General features: G+C 31.5%; 1 protein-coding gene across 2 annotated transcripts in view; it reads right to left on the minus strand.

Annotated features, from left to right (window-relative positions):
* The window catches only part of LOC143194125 (uncharacterized), a 58,037-nt gene that overhangs the window by 12,664 nt on the left and 24,787 nt on the right, over positions 1–20,586 (minus strand). For both annotated transcript variants that reach the window (XR_013005193.1, XM_076400708.1), the window contains exons 2-3: positions 2,186–2,391; positions 365–500 (exon numbers count right to left, since the gene is read on the minus strand). Coding sequence is in view for 1 of the 2 variants with exons in the window: in XM_076400708.1 (XP_076256823.1) it covers positions 365–500; positions 2,186–2,391 (342 nt within the window). In the remaining variant the exon portion in view is untranslated. The remainder of the gene's footprint in view (positions 1–364; positions 501–2,185; positions 2,392–20,586) is intronic.

Consider the following 20,586-nt stretch of genomic DNA (forward strand, 5'->3'; position numbering starts at 1 on the left):
CATTTTCTACTTTTATAGTTAAGTAATAGCGTTAATATCATTTTAATGTATCTAGTAAAATAAAGCAATTTCAATGTGAATGATAGAAACATCGGATTTAAATTTTCATTAAAGACAACAGTGAGGTGATATAGTCACTGACAAATTACTGTAATAAAAAAAACTCTAATGGATTTAGTCTGTCGGATTCTGTTTCTGCCATATTTCTTCATTTTAACCAGACACCATTGCTTTAGCTTACTGGATTTATTTAAGCTAAAAGCCTACAAACTATATGGAAGGTTTATAGTTATCCAAATAATAAAATCTTTATTTTTAGTATAATACATTTCTTTATGCTAATAATAATGGCAGGAATACTTACCAACAACATACATGTAACTTGACACTATCATGGTATAAAAATTTGGCATGTCTGTAGATACTTCGCATCGATATAAACCTGTAACTTCACGCTGAACATCTCTCAGAACCACTTCATTCGCATTGCTTTTGCTGAGCTAAAAATAATAATTTTCTCGTGAAATTGTAAACACTTTCTTGTACATAGGATAATAGTTCAGTTTATTAGATTTAAAAGTGATATAATAAAGTCTTGTGAGATTAATATTAATGTATAATGATAACGTTGCAAATGAAGTGATCTCGAATAAATCCAGTAATATGTTATATAATGTTTTCAAATCAATAAGGCTTTCACTTTAGTAATTTATAGTACTCTTAATAGATTTACCATAATTCTGATTGTTAATATTAGTGTTGGAAACTATCGACTGAAAATAGTCGAAACAGTCGATAGTCATAAAATAGTCGAAACTGTCGATAGTATTGCTTTTTTCAGTTAAATGCACGGTTCGACTGTCTTTTCCGTTTCGTAATATCAGAGGAAGATGCACGAATTTCTTCCCGTATAAATTGTGAGGGAGGAAAGGATATAGATAATTGCTTGGATTAGTTTATTTTGGATCAATTTAGATTGACAATTGGCAGTATGGCAGTACAAATAATGTTATATATTAGTGTTATTTTAAAATTATGAAGAAGTAATGGAGTAATTATTCCAAATATGTTTCATCATGTTTAATTTTAATATTTGGAAAATAATTAAGGCATAATATAATAAATGGAATTGGTTGTTACATTAAATTATAGTGTATTTATATTTTCCAATCCTACTATAAGTGATGCATATTTTTTCTCATACTAATTTTAAAAAAGACAATTAAAGAAATGATCGCTTAATACTATTACCTTGCAATGAATAATCTAATTTTAAATGAAGAATAATTTTGAAAGTTTTATGAATGTTCTGTAGATCTGAAAAAATTAATGAAATAATTTCTACAGATTTTTTATCGTATGCTATAATATTTATATATAATAGAACTAAGAAACAAAAACTAAAAACTAAAGAAGTACAATGACCATAAATGCTAAATAAAACTAAATTTATATTTAATCATAGAAAAAACTAATCCATGACACAACTGAAAATGATCACACAATAACTACCAGACCCTTTTAAAATAAAATACAATCAAAAGGCTTGAACAAAAATCGAGAGAGTTAGATCGAAACGATTCAAAGTCAATAAAAAAAGTTACCTATTATTTCCATAAAAACAGTGAATAATATATTACTATTTATCATTCACAATTTTATTCTTTTTGCCTTATTACATTAATAATCTTGAGGAATAAAATTCCAAACTACTGCTATATTAATGTACATATTAATGGACAATATATTGTTATTTACAAGCAAACTACGAAAAAAATGAATAAAACCAAATATATCAGTAATAAATTCTATGTAAGCATAATTTCGGCACATTATTTTCAAGATCGCAGCTAGGGGGATAGAGCCAGAACGTTAAAAATCAGTAGAATGAAACTAGTATATAGATCCGAAAATAGTAACTAAAGTACATAACTGAAACAGTCACTAGTAAAAGTAGTAAAATCAGTCGAACCAAAAATAGCGACTGAAATAATTGATAACAAAAAGTAGTTAATTACCAAACAGTCGATAGACAATTTCAGTCAAAAGTTAGTTACCAGAATTGTGAGGTAAATCAATCTGATTGAAACAATTGAAACTAAATTCATTGAGCTAATTATTGTAAATTAATAATAAGTCACAAATTTACATTTATATATCACACTATATAATAAATCTGACTTACATCAACATTGATACCTGGTATAGGAAACACTAGCATGCTGGGCATTTCCTTCGGAATATATCTGAAGAATTCTTTGTTTCCTTTATACCACTTGACAGAGTATAGCTGCTCTCCTTCCAAATCATATTTACATAAAAGCGTAACGGTATCATATACTTTAACAGCTTTTGGAATCGTTACTTGCACATTCCTCAATGGAAAAACACCTACAAATTACAAAATTAGAACATAATTATGCAAACAAATACAATTAATAAGTAAAGGAACTTTACCAGACTTTTCTATTAATTAGCATAGCCGACAATTGTCTTCCTCTTGTTATGATGATGTAAAAAGCAATGTGTACTAACCATAAGAATTATTAAAGATTATTTTAAGATCTATATATCTAAATTTATTAGGTATTTACAGGAAGTAGGATTTAAAGTTTTAAAATGTGAAAACTATAATATAGCATAAATGATGACAAATTATTTTTAATATATTTTCGATCAACTTATTTCTTTTATCTATATTGTTAAATTTTCTTATTTGCCAAATTTTTTTTTATTTGCTAGCTTCTACATTGAGTAATCACATATTGAATTTTATCGACATTGCCATAAAATGATGATAGATAATTATTACGAAGCCTTAGCCTTAGTTATTTTTGAGTTTGTTCGTCAATCCATAAAGACTAATCTATAATTTCAAATATATTATTTATTAGAGGCCGAAATATTCAATTTCCAAACGTGTATATATATTTTCTGGTGTGGAAACGCGATGGCAAAAGGGGAAGGGATCCTCCTGTTGCCATCTTTCGAATATTGTTCAAAGTGCGCGTTTTCACACCAGTAACCAGGCTGGCTAAGACTTTTGATGTCTCCACGTTGGGCAATAACCAGTTCACAGATATAAAGCCGAGAGTCGTGATGGGCTCCTACCATATTAAGTATTTAATACTTGAATTCAATATAAATTCTTCGCTGTGGCCAAATATCTTTATCCAAATCCACCGTTAATATATTTTTAACAAAACAATTGAATCGACGTCAACAAATAAATAAGGAATAAATAAAAATTAAAAAATAACCAAACTTATATTTTTAACACAATTTTTTTTAAATAAAATATATACATAATAATCGTTGTAATAACTAAATAAAAATAAACAAAACCCTTATATACCTTATCTACCACACGGATTTTATATTCTACTATAAACACACAATTTAGCTTAATACCTAGCTAAACCTATTAATGTATTTACAATATTATTTCAACTACTACCAACTGACAAGTTTTGAATCGGTGCCGAACCCAAACAGTAATATTAATTTAGATTTGTTTTGTTGGTAATTTATTTTTTTGTATATTTCACAACATTATATTATTATTTTTGTATGTTTTAGACACCTGATCAGTTGGTAGTAATTATAGTAATATTGTAAATATACAAAATAGGTTTAGGTAGGTTCTAAGCTAAATTGTGTACGTATAGGGTAGAATATAAAATATGTGTAGTAGATGGGTTAAATAAGGCTTTTGTTTATGTTTGTTTAGTTATTACAATGATTATTGTGCCCCTATGTTATTTTAAAATATATTTCTTTGCGTTAGAAATCTAAATTTGATTATTTTTTAATTTTTAGATCGTTCCTTATTTATTTTTTTAAGTCGGTTAAATTTTTTTTTAAATATTTTATTTTTCTCTTTTTAGTGTTAGATATTTACACAATAAATTACAAAGTTATTTTACTTAATAGTACAATGGGTGGGCCAAGCAAATGTGCAGCCCACATGAAGAAAAATAGGAATAAAGAAACAATGATAGAATATTAGAAGCGCTTCAAGCAACGGTAGCTTTTTTGCTCTAGCCCATGTAATATCAAATCAACTCAAATTAGTTTTATGTTATTAACAAAACATTATATTGTCATTTCATTGGATCAGAAAGGACTTAATTGAAAAAAGAACAAAGCCTTTAAAAATTTAAAAATTAATGATATTTTTCTTTACGTCAAGTAGTATCAAATTTTGTTGACAAATTGTTCTGAATATTAAGCTTGTAAATATATCAACGCAACAAAGCTTTCTGTTGTTAAAAAAACAGAAGAAAATATGAACCTCCTTTATTAAATGTATATTTAAAGGGGCTATACTCTCATCAATATTCTTTTATGCCTTTTAAGGCTGAGATTATATGTCAACTTTATACCTCCCTCGGGGGCACGGCCTTTCTCTTGGTTATCGGCAATGAATCTGAGTCAGCTTGATAACCCCCGGCACTTTCCCTTAAATTAAAAGGAATCGTGGTGGTTTATTTTAGAATTTTTTGTAAATGCGGCACCTGTTTGGCTGGTTAGGAAAATATTTATTCATAGGCTGAGTGAAACCAAGGACACAAAAGAAATGTTTGATGTAACCATTATATAGTCAAAACTTATTACGCTGGTTTGTTCTGCCACGAAAATATAATTTTAAATAAAATCTATTTAAAATCATTTAAATCATATCATTTAAAATAATCGAAATATATATACAAACAGTATCTTTATATTTCTGGTTGTGTTTCAACTGTTCTAAGGCAAATAATCATTATGCCTAAATACTAAAACTACTAACGTTTGAAATTAATTATCTTAATTTCGTTATTTGAATTTCTCTAGCTTGCTCGAAAATATTCTCAGATATACAATCGGGACAAAATGTTTTTATGTCAGCAAAATAAAAATTATTTCGGAACATGCGATCCTTAACCATTCAATTGTGGTTTCTGAACACTGAATTTAGTAACATAATTAAACATCTTGGATCGGTATATTAGTTATAGTGAACTATTAATTATCAAATATAATAATCATATGTTAAAATTATTCAAGTTTAAATATTTCCTAAGTTAACTTATTTCAATAATTAAATGTTTATTTGTATAATATTTTCATAATAATTTTATTAAAAAATATTAAAGTTTATAATATTTAAAAAACAATATACTTCAAAAAGGATAGAAGGTAAAAAGGATAGATAGTAGATACATTGGACAACTCACTTATTCATATATCAGGCCAGGGACATGGCCGGATATATTGACGCCACCTCCATGGTGACATTTTGAAATCTAAGCTAATAGTGCAAATTTTCAATCGACATGTGTTAATCTTTCAGGACAATTTGCTGTTTGTTTTCAAAATTATAGTGGTTTTGATAGAAAAACATTTATTATCTAATCAACCCTGTCATAAATAGATGAATACGATGATCAAATTTTGCAAATTGCGCTTTGAATTGCTTTACCATCTACCACATACTCCAGATCTGACCCCTAGTTATCCACTGGCTATTTATATACCTCAGGACAATGCACTTTAACTGATAGTTGTTTGGATGAAATATATCGTGTCTCCAGTAATATTGTAATAATATAGATATACATATAGTAATACGTAATATACACATCTAAAAAGTAAGTTTATAAAATAGTCTACATACAAAGCTAAAGTCATCAGCTTATCTAATGAAAAGTTATTACGTTTTGAATATGAAGGTTCTAGAAGGTCATATTAAGATTTTTTACTTCCAAAAAGAGAGAAACAATGCCCAAATGTGGCATTTATATTGGCAGTATTAAAATTGGCTGCCCGTTTTCGCTCCCTACCAATTATTAAGATATCGATGGAATTCTTAAAAATATCGAACGGCACTATTAAATTTACATCTTGCGTCTTGTGTCAAGGTATTTAGTGAGTTTGGAAAGCAATTGGTTTAGAGGTTCATCGTTAGTTCCTCAAATATTGCCAACTTTCTATAAATAGGAAGAACGTAGTTTTCATTTTGGAGAACCGTCATTTATTGACGATATAAGAATATTAATAAAATACAGATAAATAAAAAAACTCGTCAGTGACTTAATATTCAAAATACCCTTCAATTATATCCGAGATCAAAGTCTTGGGGTTGCCAAATCATCGTTATCGCTTACTAGTCGTCGTTGCTGGCGCCCAACACCTGTCCAATACCTGGGATAATATATTTAGGTTATTTGTAGGCCGCTATTGAATATCTACATTATTCGAAATGCCTCAGGTCGTTGAATCATCATAACAAAGCTAGACGATACACATTTTTAACCGACTTGGAGGACTCTGAGGAGAACCGAAAAATGGAGGAAGTTCTATGTTCAGCTTTATATATATTTTTTTAAGTGTGTTTGCCGATTTCTCCGTCAATTATGGGCCGATTTTCAAAATTATTTTTTTATTCGAAAGTGTGCACTTCCGAGGTGGTTCCATTGGAATCAAGTCATGAAAAGATAGGGGGAAGGGGGAAATCGAGGGAGACCTTCAATTTCAAAGGCATGTGCAAAGTTTTCACATATTTTTTTATCGAAAATTATAAAATGTGGTTATAATGTTATTGCTGAGCCGATGTAACGGAAAATTGGAAGAAGTTTAGCGTAAAAACTATTCAGTTTGCAATTTAAATATTAACCATATCATATGAGAAATCGTAAAATTATTGCAAACCACTGATTCTATGGTGTAATGGTTAGAGCTTTCAGCTCATACCTACTGCTCAGGTTCGATTCCCCATGGGGGCGACAAATTTACATTGTTCTAGTTTGGTTAGAACATTTGTCAAATCACCTAGGCTATGTAGCGGACTCCAGGACCTGAAGCGTTCCTTATTTTCAATAATTCTTCCTTTATAAGCTTAATACCTAAGCCTATTTAACTATTTGCAGTATTATTTTAACTACTATCAACAGAACAGTTTGAAGTTGGTGCTGAGTCCAAACAATACAAAAATAATAATATATAATATAAGTTTGTGACACATACACAAAATTAAATTACGAGCAAATTACAAATACAAAATACAAATCTAATTTGTTACTCGGCACCGACTTCAAGATAATCAGTTGGTAGTAGTTAAAATAATATTATAAATAGATAAATAGGCTTAGGTATTAAGCTAAATTGAGTGGATATAGTAGAATATAAAATATGCGTAGTAGTTATGTTAAATAAGGTTTTGTTTATGTTTGTTTAGTAATTATATAGATTATTATTTACAGACTTTATATTAAGATATTTTTTGCGTTAAAAACCTAGGTTTGTTTATTTTTTAGTTTTTAATGAGTTTTAGTTTTTAATTTTGATTTTTTTTTGTAAAAATTCTGTTGATTTTCGATCACGTTCGATAGGTGCCTGAACTTCCACTGCACTCCAGAACTGTCAAAGAGAATATATACACCCTGGTAGCGAAGATATGGTGGCCATTTAAAAGGCAGAACGAGAACAGGGCGGCAGAACTAATGAAGTTGTTGTACGAGCATGGTATCAGGTCAGCGGCACTATACGGAACGGAGGTGTGGGGCTCGAGAGCAGACCGAGGCACAATTAGGAAAGATCTATCCAGCGCACAGATACTGATTATGTTGGTTATCACCGGTGGATATAGGACGACATCAACTGAAGCCCCGAGGATAATGGTTGGCGTTCAACGATTACCCTATGGGGCCAAGGATCATAGATGATCAAGTATGAACTGTGGCCATAGGAAGAAAAATGGATGAACGCTAACCTGAGTGAGGTGAACATCACAATATGGGTGGACGTCAGTGCTGGATCGGACGGAGTGAGCATGATAGAAAGAACACACCAGGGACGAGAAGACCTTTATTGTAAAAGTTGATAGTGATCTTGACGCAGGGACGGCAGAATTTACCGCACTGCTACAGGCTGCTAACAACATACAGTCAAGGCAACAGAGAGGGCACTACATCATCAGAAATGATAGTAGAACATGGATCTCCAAAAAAAATTAATATGTAGAAAAATTAATGCTAAGGCTAAAAGATATGAGCAACTCGGCAATTAACATACACATTCAGTGGGTAAGGCGATTGTCTACACCTGAAATGTTGAGGGTGGATAGACTGGCTAGGGACGCGATTCTGAAGATAGAGATTGACGTTCCGAATCAGGATTGGAGGATCCAGCGCCAGATACAACGCGAAATAAAGAGCTAGATCGATTGGAGATAGCAGAGGACATGGAGTAACAGCAATAAGGGCAGTACATTCTATGGATTTTGTGAGAGGGTCGGATTTGACAGAATGAACCTGACGAAAAAGGCTGTGCAACTAACAACCGGGCATGGGAACATGGACGCATATATCCAGAGATTCGGACGGTTGTGTGGAAGATACTGAGCACGTCATTGCTGCGGGCACTTTGAACAATAGAGCTAGAAATCTATATGCCAGGGCGGATGGGTCTGACCAACTCAGAGACTCGGAGGGGAACAACGACAGTTCTAATATCGAATTGATTAATGAATGGATAGAGTCGGTAGTCATGACATCAAATTATAACGAGGTACGCGGCGAACGCGGCTCTGGAGAGTTTAGTGGTGTAAATAACATTATCATTGAACGAACACTAGCATGGCTACGTAGCAACGGCCGTATGAAACATCATCATGGGTAGGCAGCATTTGAGTATTAGACTGCGATTTTATACCAAAATGCATTTAGCCCAAAAAGTAGAAACGCATTAGAACTAGAAGAAAATATGTCCCAAATCTTTCACAATAGAGGCTTGTGAAAATCACTTGATTCAATACTGATATCGGAAAACGCAGAAGTAACGAAACAGTGACGAAGTTATGGTATTACCAGAAAATCGCAATAGATTATCGATTAAAATGACATACACATTATTGATTAATGTTTGAAAAAACTGAAAATTTACGCTCTGAGTACCATGAAAAAACCAAAATAAATATTGTACCCCTATTTTTAACAGATATTAAAACAAAACTGTTGATTAATACCATAGTAAATAGGTTAAATTACATAAGTTATATTTATACTAAATAGAAAAAGAAACTAAACAATTTTGATACCCTTTTCTATAACTTAATAATATAAAGACATAATAACTTTTACTGTATATGAGAAGTTTCTTAATTCTATATTTATATATTTACAACACGATATTATAAAAAATAATTATTTCGAAATTTATTTCATATCCTATCTCTTCTATTTTTGACTTCGTACCAGGTGTAATATCCAGAAATATTTTTAGGCGTTGACATGAACGACCAGCCACTACAAGCAGAAGAACACGAACATGAACGGTTTAATTTTAAACATGTCATTAGCAACTGTTGCACTCCCAGTAGTGGCGGACATATTATTTCGCAACCACCAACTATTTCCGTTGGATGTCGCTGTTCGACGTCCCTTATTTATGCAGTTCATTCAGTAGAAAGCGTCATTTCTACGTATTAATAGATGAAGCATCTGGCTGGAGATTTGCAGTCATTCATAAAGTATTTCTTGGCACCGATCGGATAGAGGATATGCGAAATTGAGGAAACGTCTGAAGAGAATTTCTGTCGTTTAAAATAAATGACGTCTAATTTTCTGAATGGACGCGTTCATTGACGACAACAAAATTTGTCTTTGTAGGCCTGGTATAGATCTGCCTTTAATTTATAGAATGCTACTCATACATTTAAAATCAAAAAAGGCTAAAATTGATTATAAAGAAAGAAAACTATAAACAATGAGTGTATAAAATATCCCATAATTCATTGTGAAAAATTTTGTAAATAAATGCAATAGATTGATTGAGTAAAAGCTTGCTGATGAAAAAAGGTATTTTTTTATCTTGGTCTGCTGTGACAAATAAAGTATTATGAAGTAAAGTATGATCTTAGTGAAGAGGTAAAAGAATTAATGAAAGTGAAACAGCTTCTCACAAATAAATTGACTACAGTGGCAAACTGCTTATACGGAATAACGGCCATTTACATCTTTGGTCGTTTTTTTTTTTCAGGAAGAAGATGTTGTATTGCACAATTGATATGATCCTCGTTGTTTGGAAAAAAACTAAATGTTTAGTAAGAGGTGAAATGTGATGAGTAAAGTTTTTATAATTAGGATTTCGTTTAAAATAGTATCCTAGTCGTTCGATATTATTGTTGAAGTTACCCAACACGTGCATATTTCTTCCATAAAAATCCGTAGAAATCTATAAAAATCGTTAATCCATATACTTTTTATGCGCTAATAATTACATGTATAATATTTTAACGTACCGATTGCAACTTTAGCGATTTTGAAATACAAATGTAGTCTGAAAAATAATATATACATATTTATAAAACGCGTACTAAATGAGGAAGTAATATATTTCCCAGAGTGCTGCAAAAGTGACCTCTATTGACTTTTTCATTTTCTAAAAACCTTTTAATAATGCAGGAATAAGCCTATATCGAATAAATGCAAGTAAACTATTGATAAATGTTATAAAAGCATAAAAGCAATATCTCCTGTCCAATTGGTTAATGATTTTATTGACAAAGATGGGCATTGATATTAAGAATGAATTGGAAGTAGTGTTGGTATATTTATAGAATGAGTTTTATTATTGAGCAATAAAGCTACCTTATAATATGTGTAAGCGTACCATGTTGGCACATAGACAGAATGAGTACCGTAGACAACAAAGATATGAATAATTTTAGCTACTCTTCCACAAGGAATGAAAGGAATTTCTTTTAAATGTTGAGGTAGGTCCCGTCTTCCTAACCCGTCTTCTTAACTAAAAAACTCAATATTAACTTTTTTTTCTATTTTTGTTTCCTATAATCAAAAATGTAATTATAATGATTGCTTGATATTATTTTTCACATTAAATCATACAGTATAATCAAAGTACATCATTTTTCACAGTCCTGTTTCATACTGTCAGTTTTTTGAACGGCTGGTTCCTTTAAAATACAATCTCGTTATGTTATGTTTAAATACCTTTTATATCAGCTAGTTTAAATTGTCATAGATATAAAGCTGACGAAACTATTAAGGAAAAATCGAGAAAACCATTCGGAGCGGTACCTGAAAACCTTCGAAGCAATCATGATTTCTTTAATTTATTTCCAACTGAGGCTAATTTAAACTTTAATCTAAATACAACTTCAAATATTAGAATATTCTATTTAGGCGCATTTTATTGCACTGCGAAATGAAAAGTTAACATTCAAATGCTTAAAATTCTCAGAAAAATATTGTTTTTCTTCATTAATAACAAAAAAGTTAAACTAATTCAAGTAAAACTAATAACACAAGCATACGCGGTTTCGGACTTGACAAGCCAAAAGCTAATAACGCAAACTGGAGGGCTGAATGCCAATCAGCAGTCAGTTTTTTTAAATTGGTTCTAGTGTTTGAATTTCAATATTTTACTATTTCTGATCATTAATGGCCATATATTGAATTAAAAAGTATATATCAGAAATAAATAGAGATTTATTACTGAGCCCTTCATACTGCTTGGAATCTATATGACGCATTAGGATCTAACATTAGTCGTTCGTAATGCCTTCATTCCGAAATCCTAGGTAACGGCTTTTCATTTTATATTGATGTAGCCGCTCTTGGTTGTTGGTCGAGTCGCCCAAGTTTTGTGGAAAAAATCACGACGTAAATGGAGAAAATATATATAACACATTGGAGCTCCAATTTTTAGTAATTTTCGAACAAATTGTCAATTACGTGCTTAAAATTCAGTAATTTGTGGTGACCAAGAAAGTTATGAACAACACTTTGAAACGATGCTCATGCTGCTGCTTCATTACGTTAAATACTTTGTAAACTTAGCGTCAGTCATTGGTTTCGAATATCAGGTCCTACAAATACTCCTTTTTCGAGGTTTGTGTATGAAAGTTTGGAAACAACTTGGTTAAGTACAGGATATTTTTGCACCAGTACATTACAGCACAAATTGGCAATGGATCACTCTCCGTATGGGTTGCTTGATTCAATACTGATGATACGTCGGTATATTTATACTGTGAATTTTTTTGCATTTATACCGACGATATTCATCAAACAAAGCATTCAACAATTGACCGGGTTCACAGAATAACACATGTTATTGAAAAGCCTACGAAAGTAAAAAGTATGCTCAGCTTTATTCTTAGATATAAGACAAGCCTTCGATAAGGTTTGTTATGAAAGCCTTGTTCATAAACTACAGCAAATATTACCAAAACAACACACTGAACTATTAAAATCGTACATTACAACTAGAATGTTTAGAGTCAGACAAAATGAAGCCTACTCTACAGTAAAAGAAGCTAAAGAAGGTGTACTACAAGGAAGTGTACTATGGCCAATATTTTTCTACTCTACACTTGTTATACACCACAAATGGAGAATATTATGATGGCTACATTTGCTGATGATACTGCGATTATAGCTGTCGGAGACAATAGTAAACAAGCCTCAAGAAAATTATAACAGGCAAATGACGATATAAATATTTGTGCATGTGCAATTCACCTACAATCAGACCGTACCAGCCCCTATAATATTAAACAATACTATCATTCCATATAACAACAACGCTAAATATCTCGGAATGAATCTTGATGCAAAACTTAGCTGTAAGAAACATTTTAAGAAAAAAAGAAAAGAACTGGAATTGAAGTATAGGAAAATGTACTGACTAATTGGAAGAAAATCACAATTATCAGTACATAATAAATTGCTATTATATAAGCAAATACTAAAACCTATATGGAGTTTAATTATGGGTATATTATTCAATGAGTAACATAAACAAAATACAAATTTTTCATAACAAAGTCCTGAGAGGTATTCTGGATGGCCCAAATACTATAGGACTACATCGAGACCTTCAGATACCCACAGTAAGTCAAGAAATTGAGGGAATTGCAAGGTTGCATGAGAAAAGTCTCCATTCTCATGAGAATATTGAAGTATTGAAGCTTTTGGTTACCATCAGAACAGGACACCGGCGCAAAAGAATTAAACCATCCCATCTTGTGTAGTGTTGTTTATTGAGGTGCATATAATAAAAAATACAGTAGTGACATGTATAAACATTATTTCACCAGAGATAGGGCCGATGGGTCCTCCTAGTTATATACCTAGATTTAAGTCATCATAAAGACAAATTGTAAGTTAGTCGGAAACGACTACTAACAATGTAATAATTAAATAATTGAAAAAAAATTCGGTCCCCATGACTTGTCACAAACATAACAATACACGTTCAATCTAGTTTGCAACGTTATCTCTGCTTATGCATATTTTTTGAAGCAAATTTGCAGCACTAAAACAAGGTCCATATAATGTTTAAGGCAACGTAGTTAGATGGCAACCGACTAGCCGAATCACACTGTCAGCAGTACTGTCACCATGCACGAACTCGTAACCAAGAATCAATCTTGATACACAGATTGAAGATCTGAGTTCAGAGAATCAAGTAAGGTTGATCGATCATCGAGTATTTGTAGACCCGAATTTATAAATTTGGGAAATGAATTATATCATAATAATTTATAAATATAGATCTAGTTTGCTCAAATCTGATTTTTCTATTAATTTTTTGTTTTTGTAGCTATTAACCAATTATATCATTGATATTAACCTAAATTAATTAATCTAAAGATATTAAACTAACCCAAACAATACTTCATAATAGAATTTCACAATCTAGGATATTAAAATATTTGTCATCAATAAAATATAGTTCCAGTTATATCTTTTCCAAGTGTCCAAGCTCCCCTGTAAAATAACAGCAATAACAGCCGACAAACATGTGTTTTTTCATAATTCATTTTACGCCAGACTTTACACGTCATCGGTTAGTTAATCATATTTGTTTCTGGCAATCCACTGCCAATCGAAATCCATAAAACCCATTCTTAAAAATTTATAGGTCCCCTGTTTAATAAGATTCGCTCCATTTATTTATGGTTTCATCAAATTGAGTCTGAACGTTTGCTGCCGAACATCGATGATCGAGTGGCGTTCATCCCAATGTCGTAATCGTCTAATATCAGCGTCTATATCTTACTCATATTTGCCCAACGAGCCATACCACTGAGAAAATTGCTGTTAGTGTTTTCTCGACGTCTAGGGGACGTCTATGACTCACGAACTAATTTCCTACATCCCTTTCGGGCATTTGACATATTGATAAATTAGATTTGCCTCATTGTAAAAATATACCGTGGATATTAGTAAAAATATTTTTTTTTCATTATTATTTTTGTAATCTGGTTAGGTCTTGGTGAGTATGCGTATCAATATAGATAAAATATGCTTCATGATTATGAAAAAAGTAATATAAAGTTGCGTTAAAGTAACTAAATATTAAAACTTCCATGTAAGCAATACCTACATTTAATAATTAAGATTACATATTAATTAAGATTACATCACAAGAACACGCACTTTTTAAATAAGTAGTTACTGATGATCTCTTAATATACAGTAGGTGTCTAGATTATTAGGAACAGTAATCGTATTTATGTAATTTATAGAATTTTATATTTGTTTTTATAAACGATGTTGTTTTTAAAAGCTTATTTTGACTGAGTACCTATTACTGGTATCATTGTTTTGTGAAGTGTCATTTGTCAATTCGGTGAGGTTTCTTCCAATTAACAGTTCAATAAAAATTCAGTTCCCCGGCCTTCCATAGTGAAATATATTTTTTTGCCAAAATTAGTTTTTTTTTAACTTTTCGATACCATTTTTGTAGTAAGATTTGTCCTTTGCTTCAAAATAGGTCTCAATTTCGGCGATCACCTCTTCATTCGACGAAAATTTCTTCTCAGCGAGCATTCCTTTGAGATCTGAGAACAGGAAAAAGTCGGTGGGAGACAGATCATCGTTTCCACTGACTTGTGACACGGTGCATTGCCTTGGTGAAACAACACTTTCTATTTCCTCAAATGCGGCCGTTTTTTCGGCGATTTGTCATTCAAACAGTCCAATAGCACTATGTAACCGAAGTCACTGTTGATGATCCTTCCTTTTTCAAGGTAGTCAATGACAATTATTTCATGCGCATCCCAAAATACATACGCCATATCCAACCGAGTGTTGCGTTTTCCCACGCTTTAAGCGGGTCCATCGTGTGCGTCCACTCGGATTACTGTCGATTGGACTTCGGGGTAAAATGATGGAACCATGATTCATCCATTGTCACATATCGACGCAGAAACTTGGGTTTATTACGCTTGATCATCTTCAAACACTCCTCCGAATCATCAACTCGTCCTTGTTTTTGGTCAAAAGTGAACTCGCGCGGCACCTTCTTTGCGCAGAGCTTTCTCATACCCAAATATACGTGAATGATATGATGTACACATTCAGTTGATATCTTTAGAGTGTCTACTATTTCATTCTATTTCAATTTACAGTCACTCAAAATCATTTTGTGGATTTTTTAAAATGTTTTCTTCTGTAACAACATCTTTTGGGCGTCCACTTCGATCACTCCTTTTCGGTACTCATTTCACTACGTCTAAACAATCCTTATTAATCCTTGATGGTTGATTTTATTGGGATAGTGTCCGGAAACTCGGCACCAAGCCAAGTTTTTGCTTCAACTATATTTTTTCCCTTTAAGAAGCAATATTTCAATTTTTTCACAATAACAAAAGTTGCTTCACTCAAAATACTATCATTCACAAACTATTGATCCCACAGCTATGAAATTTATAAAAGCATATTTTGAGGGTTAGGGCTACCTCAAAAAGGTATGAAATTAATTCTAGTAGCGCCAACCATGTGTCTGCGCTTGCAGAATTGTTGTGTTTGTATTTAAAACAATCAAAAGGTAAGAATGCTCCCAATAATAATATTTTTGCTATGTTTTGTCTACAGGTTTACATTTTGTTAAAGGTTGGATGCGATACCTGAAATTTTCAACTTTTTAGGTTGAGCTTTGGATACGTCCTCAAGAAAATATAGAGGGATATAAAAGTTGGTACTGCACTTCACACATTCCCATAGAAAAATTGCAGCTATTGCTGGAGTTGCAAAGTCTGTGGTAAATAGAATTAAAATTAAATTTTATAATAAAAGATAGCTAGATTAAAGAAGAGAAGATTTTATAATAAAGATATCAAGCAACAGGAAATCATGGATTTCGTCCTGTCACCCCTGTCAAATTGGACTACGAACTGCTGCGTCATCCATCATGTTTTCCATATTTGGCTCCTTTTTCATACTAAATTCAGTAGCCGGTTAGAAAATTGAGTCAAATGAGGAGGTCATTGTCGCCACGGAGGCACCCTTTGCAGACCTCGAGAGAAAGCATTTTTCAAACGGTTTAAAGAAATTGGAGCATCGCTGGGTCAAGTGTATCGAGCTAAAGGGAGATATAAATCCCCTCTTTTCCAAAATTTTCGCTTTTCTTTTGTTGGCTAAATACTTATCGGACCAGCCTCGTATACTAATGACGTACAAATGTTATTCCAAAATACATTGCTATATTTATGTAAATAACATGCACTATTTGTAGCTTTATGTTTTTATTTCAACAAAAGCTACTTTCGAATTTATAAGAGTTCAATAATTTAGACAATTAATATATTAAATTGTAAATGTGAATTATTAAACTGCTTCTCTGTTAGGACTTCACGACTTGACGTGATAATACTTTTATAAGAAATTATACGCCATCCAAAGCTCTGCCTGTCAGATTGTAAACCCTTGATAACACCGCATGATATGAACCAAATCTGAACTCATTAAGTCAATAAAATATCATTTATCAAATCATTTGGTTACAAGACGTCATATCTTTAATGTTATTCACTTTTTGTAATATGTATTCTTTTATATTTTAATTATTGTTTATTTTTAGAAATCAAAAAATTGTGTTATTCAAATTTTGTCAGAATCTTTATCAGCTACTTTTCATAGCATTTAGTAACTGGAACAGCAATAAAACATTATTAGGTACCTATAAACACACACAATCCCAGCCAAACACTGTATGTGATTACAATAAAGAAAAACCCTTAGTTCAAGTTTAATCGACAGTATTATTAATATCGATATCATGTTTAAGAGACATGCCAAAGAATATAATGGTAGTAAGCAGAAAGTAAATAGATCAAAAATTTCTTGACCGAAATTGAATTATCATTTATGAAGATATACAGGAGATACAAAAAATAATATGAACCCCATTCAATATAGTGCATATTTTTGAAAGAACATTACGACGAAAGATCCACGAAGTTAATATTTATTGAGGTGTTGCAAGTGTAAGAACTTTAAAATTATCATGATGACACTTCATGATATGAAGGTCCGATGATTTATCGTTTACATTTTTTTCAACAAACGGCTGGGTTTTTATATAGAGAACTCCAAAGGAAGCCTACGAAGCCCGGACAACCTGTTACATATAGTCAATCATGGGGGAGGTTGCGTTACGATTTGGGCGACAATATCGTAGTGTCCTCTCATTCGCATCAGTGGCCGGATTAATGCTAATGAGTATCCCGACATCCTCAATGATGAAGTTCTTAGACACAGCCAAAAAAGCTTAGTATTACTTCGAGAAGCATCATAATATCATCAAAAAGCTTTAATAGCCAGCCCAATCGCCAGACCTCAATATAATTGAACCATTACGGAGGGTTTTAGAGGAGAGGGTTTGTTACTAGAATGAGTCTACAATCCGTTGGTTAGTAGTAGCTCTCTATCTTGTCTTTTAAATAATTTTTCAAGTATTTATATCTATATAAAATATTCTTAAGCTCTAAATATTGTCTATCAAGTGCTTATATAATTTTGTCCGTCCCCTATAAACTTCAAATCTCGTCTTGAAAGATTTAGGCACATATATCCCTTTTTTTCTATATTTCAACGTTAATAAACAATTTATTCCATATTTTTACGCAAGTTTTATACCCCTTAGGAACCGCACACTATCTATTTATAATGGAGTGCAACTTAAAATAATTAAAACAATAAACTACAATAAAAATATAACCACACAATCTTTTAAATGCCCACTAAAGTATTAAACACAGACGTCATTGCATCTTGACGGACATTTAAAATTGCAAAAAAAATATTATTGCAAACATTTTGATTCCCTCTAAACTCTTGCTTTTGTAGAAATAAAAAAAAATCAGATGAACTGAACGATTAAAAAATATATAGAGTATTTTTTAACAATTAATAATTTTTCGACAGGTTCCTTCACAAACTACATCTCTTATACAAACAGACAAATTTAAAAAAATCACGGTAAAGAACAAATCAACTATCTATTAATATATTTAATTATTATTATTACTGTATTAATAATTTCAAAATTTAATTATTTTTGAATTAGATTATTGGGATAAATTTTATGGATTGCATGCCCTACCGATTTAGTCTATTGTCTGCACACAAAAGATATAGCACCAGTACCCTACCAGCTGTTAAATACCCAGATCATCCTGGTGTGCTATAAATTGTCTTGTTTAAGTTGACTAATTAAATCAACCGCTTGATTAAGTGCCCCATATATTTCGCTAAATATAGTTTTTGATGTATGCTGTATATTCGTTTCTGTCTTATTACTTTTCACTTTCGACAATACTAAAAACAGAAATTAATTACTAGCAATAATAAGCCACCCACAAAGGTATATATTTAATACCGTAAGTAAATCTAGCGCTTCGTTTAAATCACTTTCATTAAAGATAAGACGATTTTTTTATTTCTTCTTAAAACGATATTTTTTGTAAGAGAGTTATCTTATATATTGTGGGAAGCTGAGAATTAACATTAAAACGAAGTCGAAGTATTTTTTTCAATCAAAAAAGGCAACATCCGTTATTGATATTCTCAATTTAGCTCTATTTCACGTTCTGTTCATTTGTTCAGTGACTTCTCTATCTATATAAACTCGAGAAATATTATTCACACCTACTTAATTTTAAAGGGTAAATAAATAGTTCTGCTGCACAAGTATATTATGGCTGTTGTCACTAATCCTCGTACTTCTTTATTATATATACGAAGTCGTAAATCGCATTATATGGTTCCAAAACAACAGTATATTAACTAAAATATTAACATTTAGGATCTAAAATCGTCACTTCATATTAGATATCTATTTATGTTTGTCTAAAAATATTATTGACATATACATTCCATATTTCTGTATTTTTAGAATCATATTAATTTCTATATAAATATGCATAGCAAACATCTTTAAATATATAATGACAAGTAACGGATGTACTATTTAAAGATGGAGTTATGTTTTCGTTGAGTACTGAGTCGAGTAGTAGTAATTTAGAGTAGAAGGAATGCAGGGAATTTCAAAAAATTGCTTTTTATTATTCATTTAATAGACAATAAATAAATATGATTTTTTTATACAGAATTCTGTTGTGTCGCTTTATAAAATATGAAATTCTTAGAGAAGTTCAGGTAAAAATAACTCTTTTGAGAAGTCTGCCCCAGCTTTGACAAAAAAGTGCTAGCTATTGTCAAAGTAAAAATGTCTTGGGGTGATAGTTTTATAGGATTCGTAACCAAGATAGTATTATAATTTATTTACTCACCTTTTAAAAACACTGTGATACTATGACAAATCCGAATCACACACCTAAAATATATTAAATTGAAATTGTAGTTTCGTCATTTTATATCTTACAGACCGTTTTGAAGATTCTCACCACTGCCCATGAACTATGTCTAACAGGAGGTTAGATTCGAGGCAAATCTTCGAATTCAATATTTTGTACAAAATTTTTTTAGGTATTCACATAACGAATGAAAATATTCCGCTGAAGATATTTTTAAGAGTATAAATATTTTTAAGTTTTAATTGATTTTAGGCAAGTTTTTTGGGTTTTAGATTTATACCATCACTCCCAAAACGGCGAAATAAAATATACACTGTTCACAGCAAATCATCGATTTATAGACCAGGCGTACAGAATAACTGCTATTGAAAAAAAATTGATGATATAAGTACTATACTGCTATATTCCTATAGGTCTTGTACGCATTTGACTGTATGTGGCATTTGGGATTGATCTACGAGAAGAATAAATTGTTGAGGCATTCTCAACACTCAAATTAATTTCTATCAGAACTCTGCGAAGTGCTTTTTTTAGACTACTGCCACATGTGCTCTATACTTTCGATATCTCAACAACAAAGATATAGTACTTGGAACACCTATCATGATGTCATAAGGCACTATGACTCAAAAATGCTATGACAAAATATATCTGCCTGCCTATAGGCTCTATAAATACTGTAAATGGCAGCCAATAGATCGACAAGTGGACCGGAGGCTTGAAAAACGGCTTAATAGCTTTAAATCTATGCATATCAATTTTGCGTTTCAGCCAAGCATGAATAAAACACTATCATGTGAAGAATGCCCAATTCGTCAAATTGAATCAGCGGAAAGTTGAATCCGAATCCAAATCGAATCTGCATTAATCTCAGAGGTCGATTAAATTGGAAATATCACGTTAGTCAAAAATCTGCGTAGATCAGACTCAAAGTATTATACTACACACATGTACTGGTTGTTTAAATTATTCCA

This window comes from Rhynchophorus ferrugineus, unplaced genomic scaffold, assembly GCF_030347505.1.
Source record: "Rhynchophorus ferrugineus isolate W39M unplaced genomic scaffold, kcgeb_rfMv2 rfM3, whole genome shotgun sequence".
NCBI lineage: Eukaryota > Metazoa > Arthropoda > Insecta > Coleoptera > Curculionidae > Rhynchophorus > Rhynchophorus ferrugineus.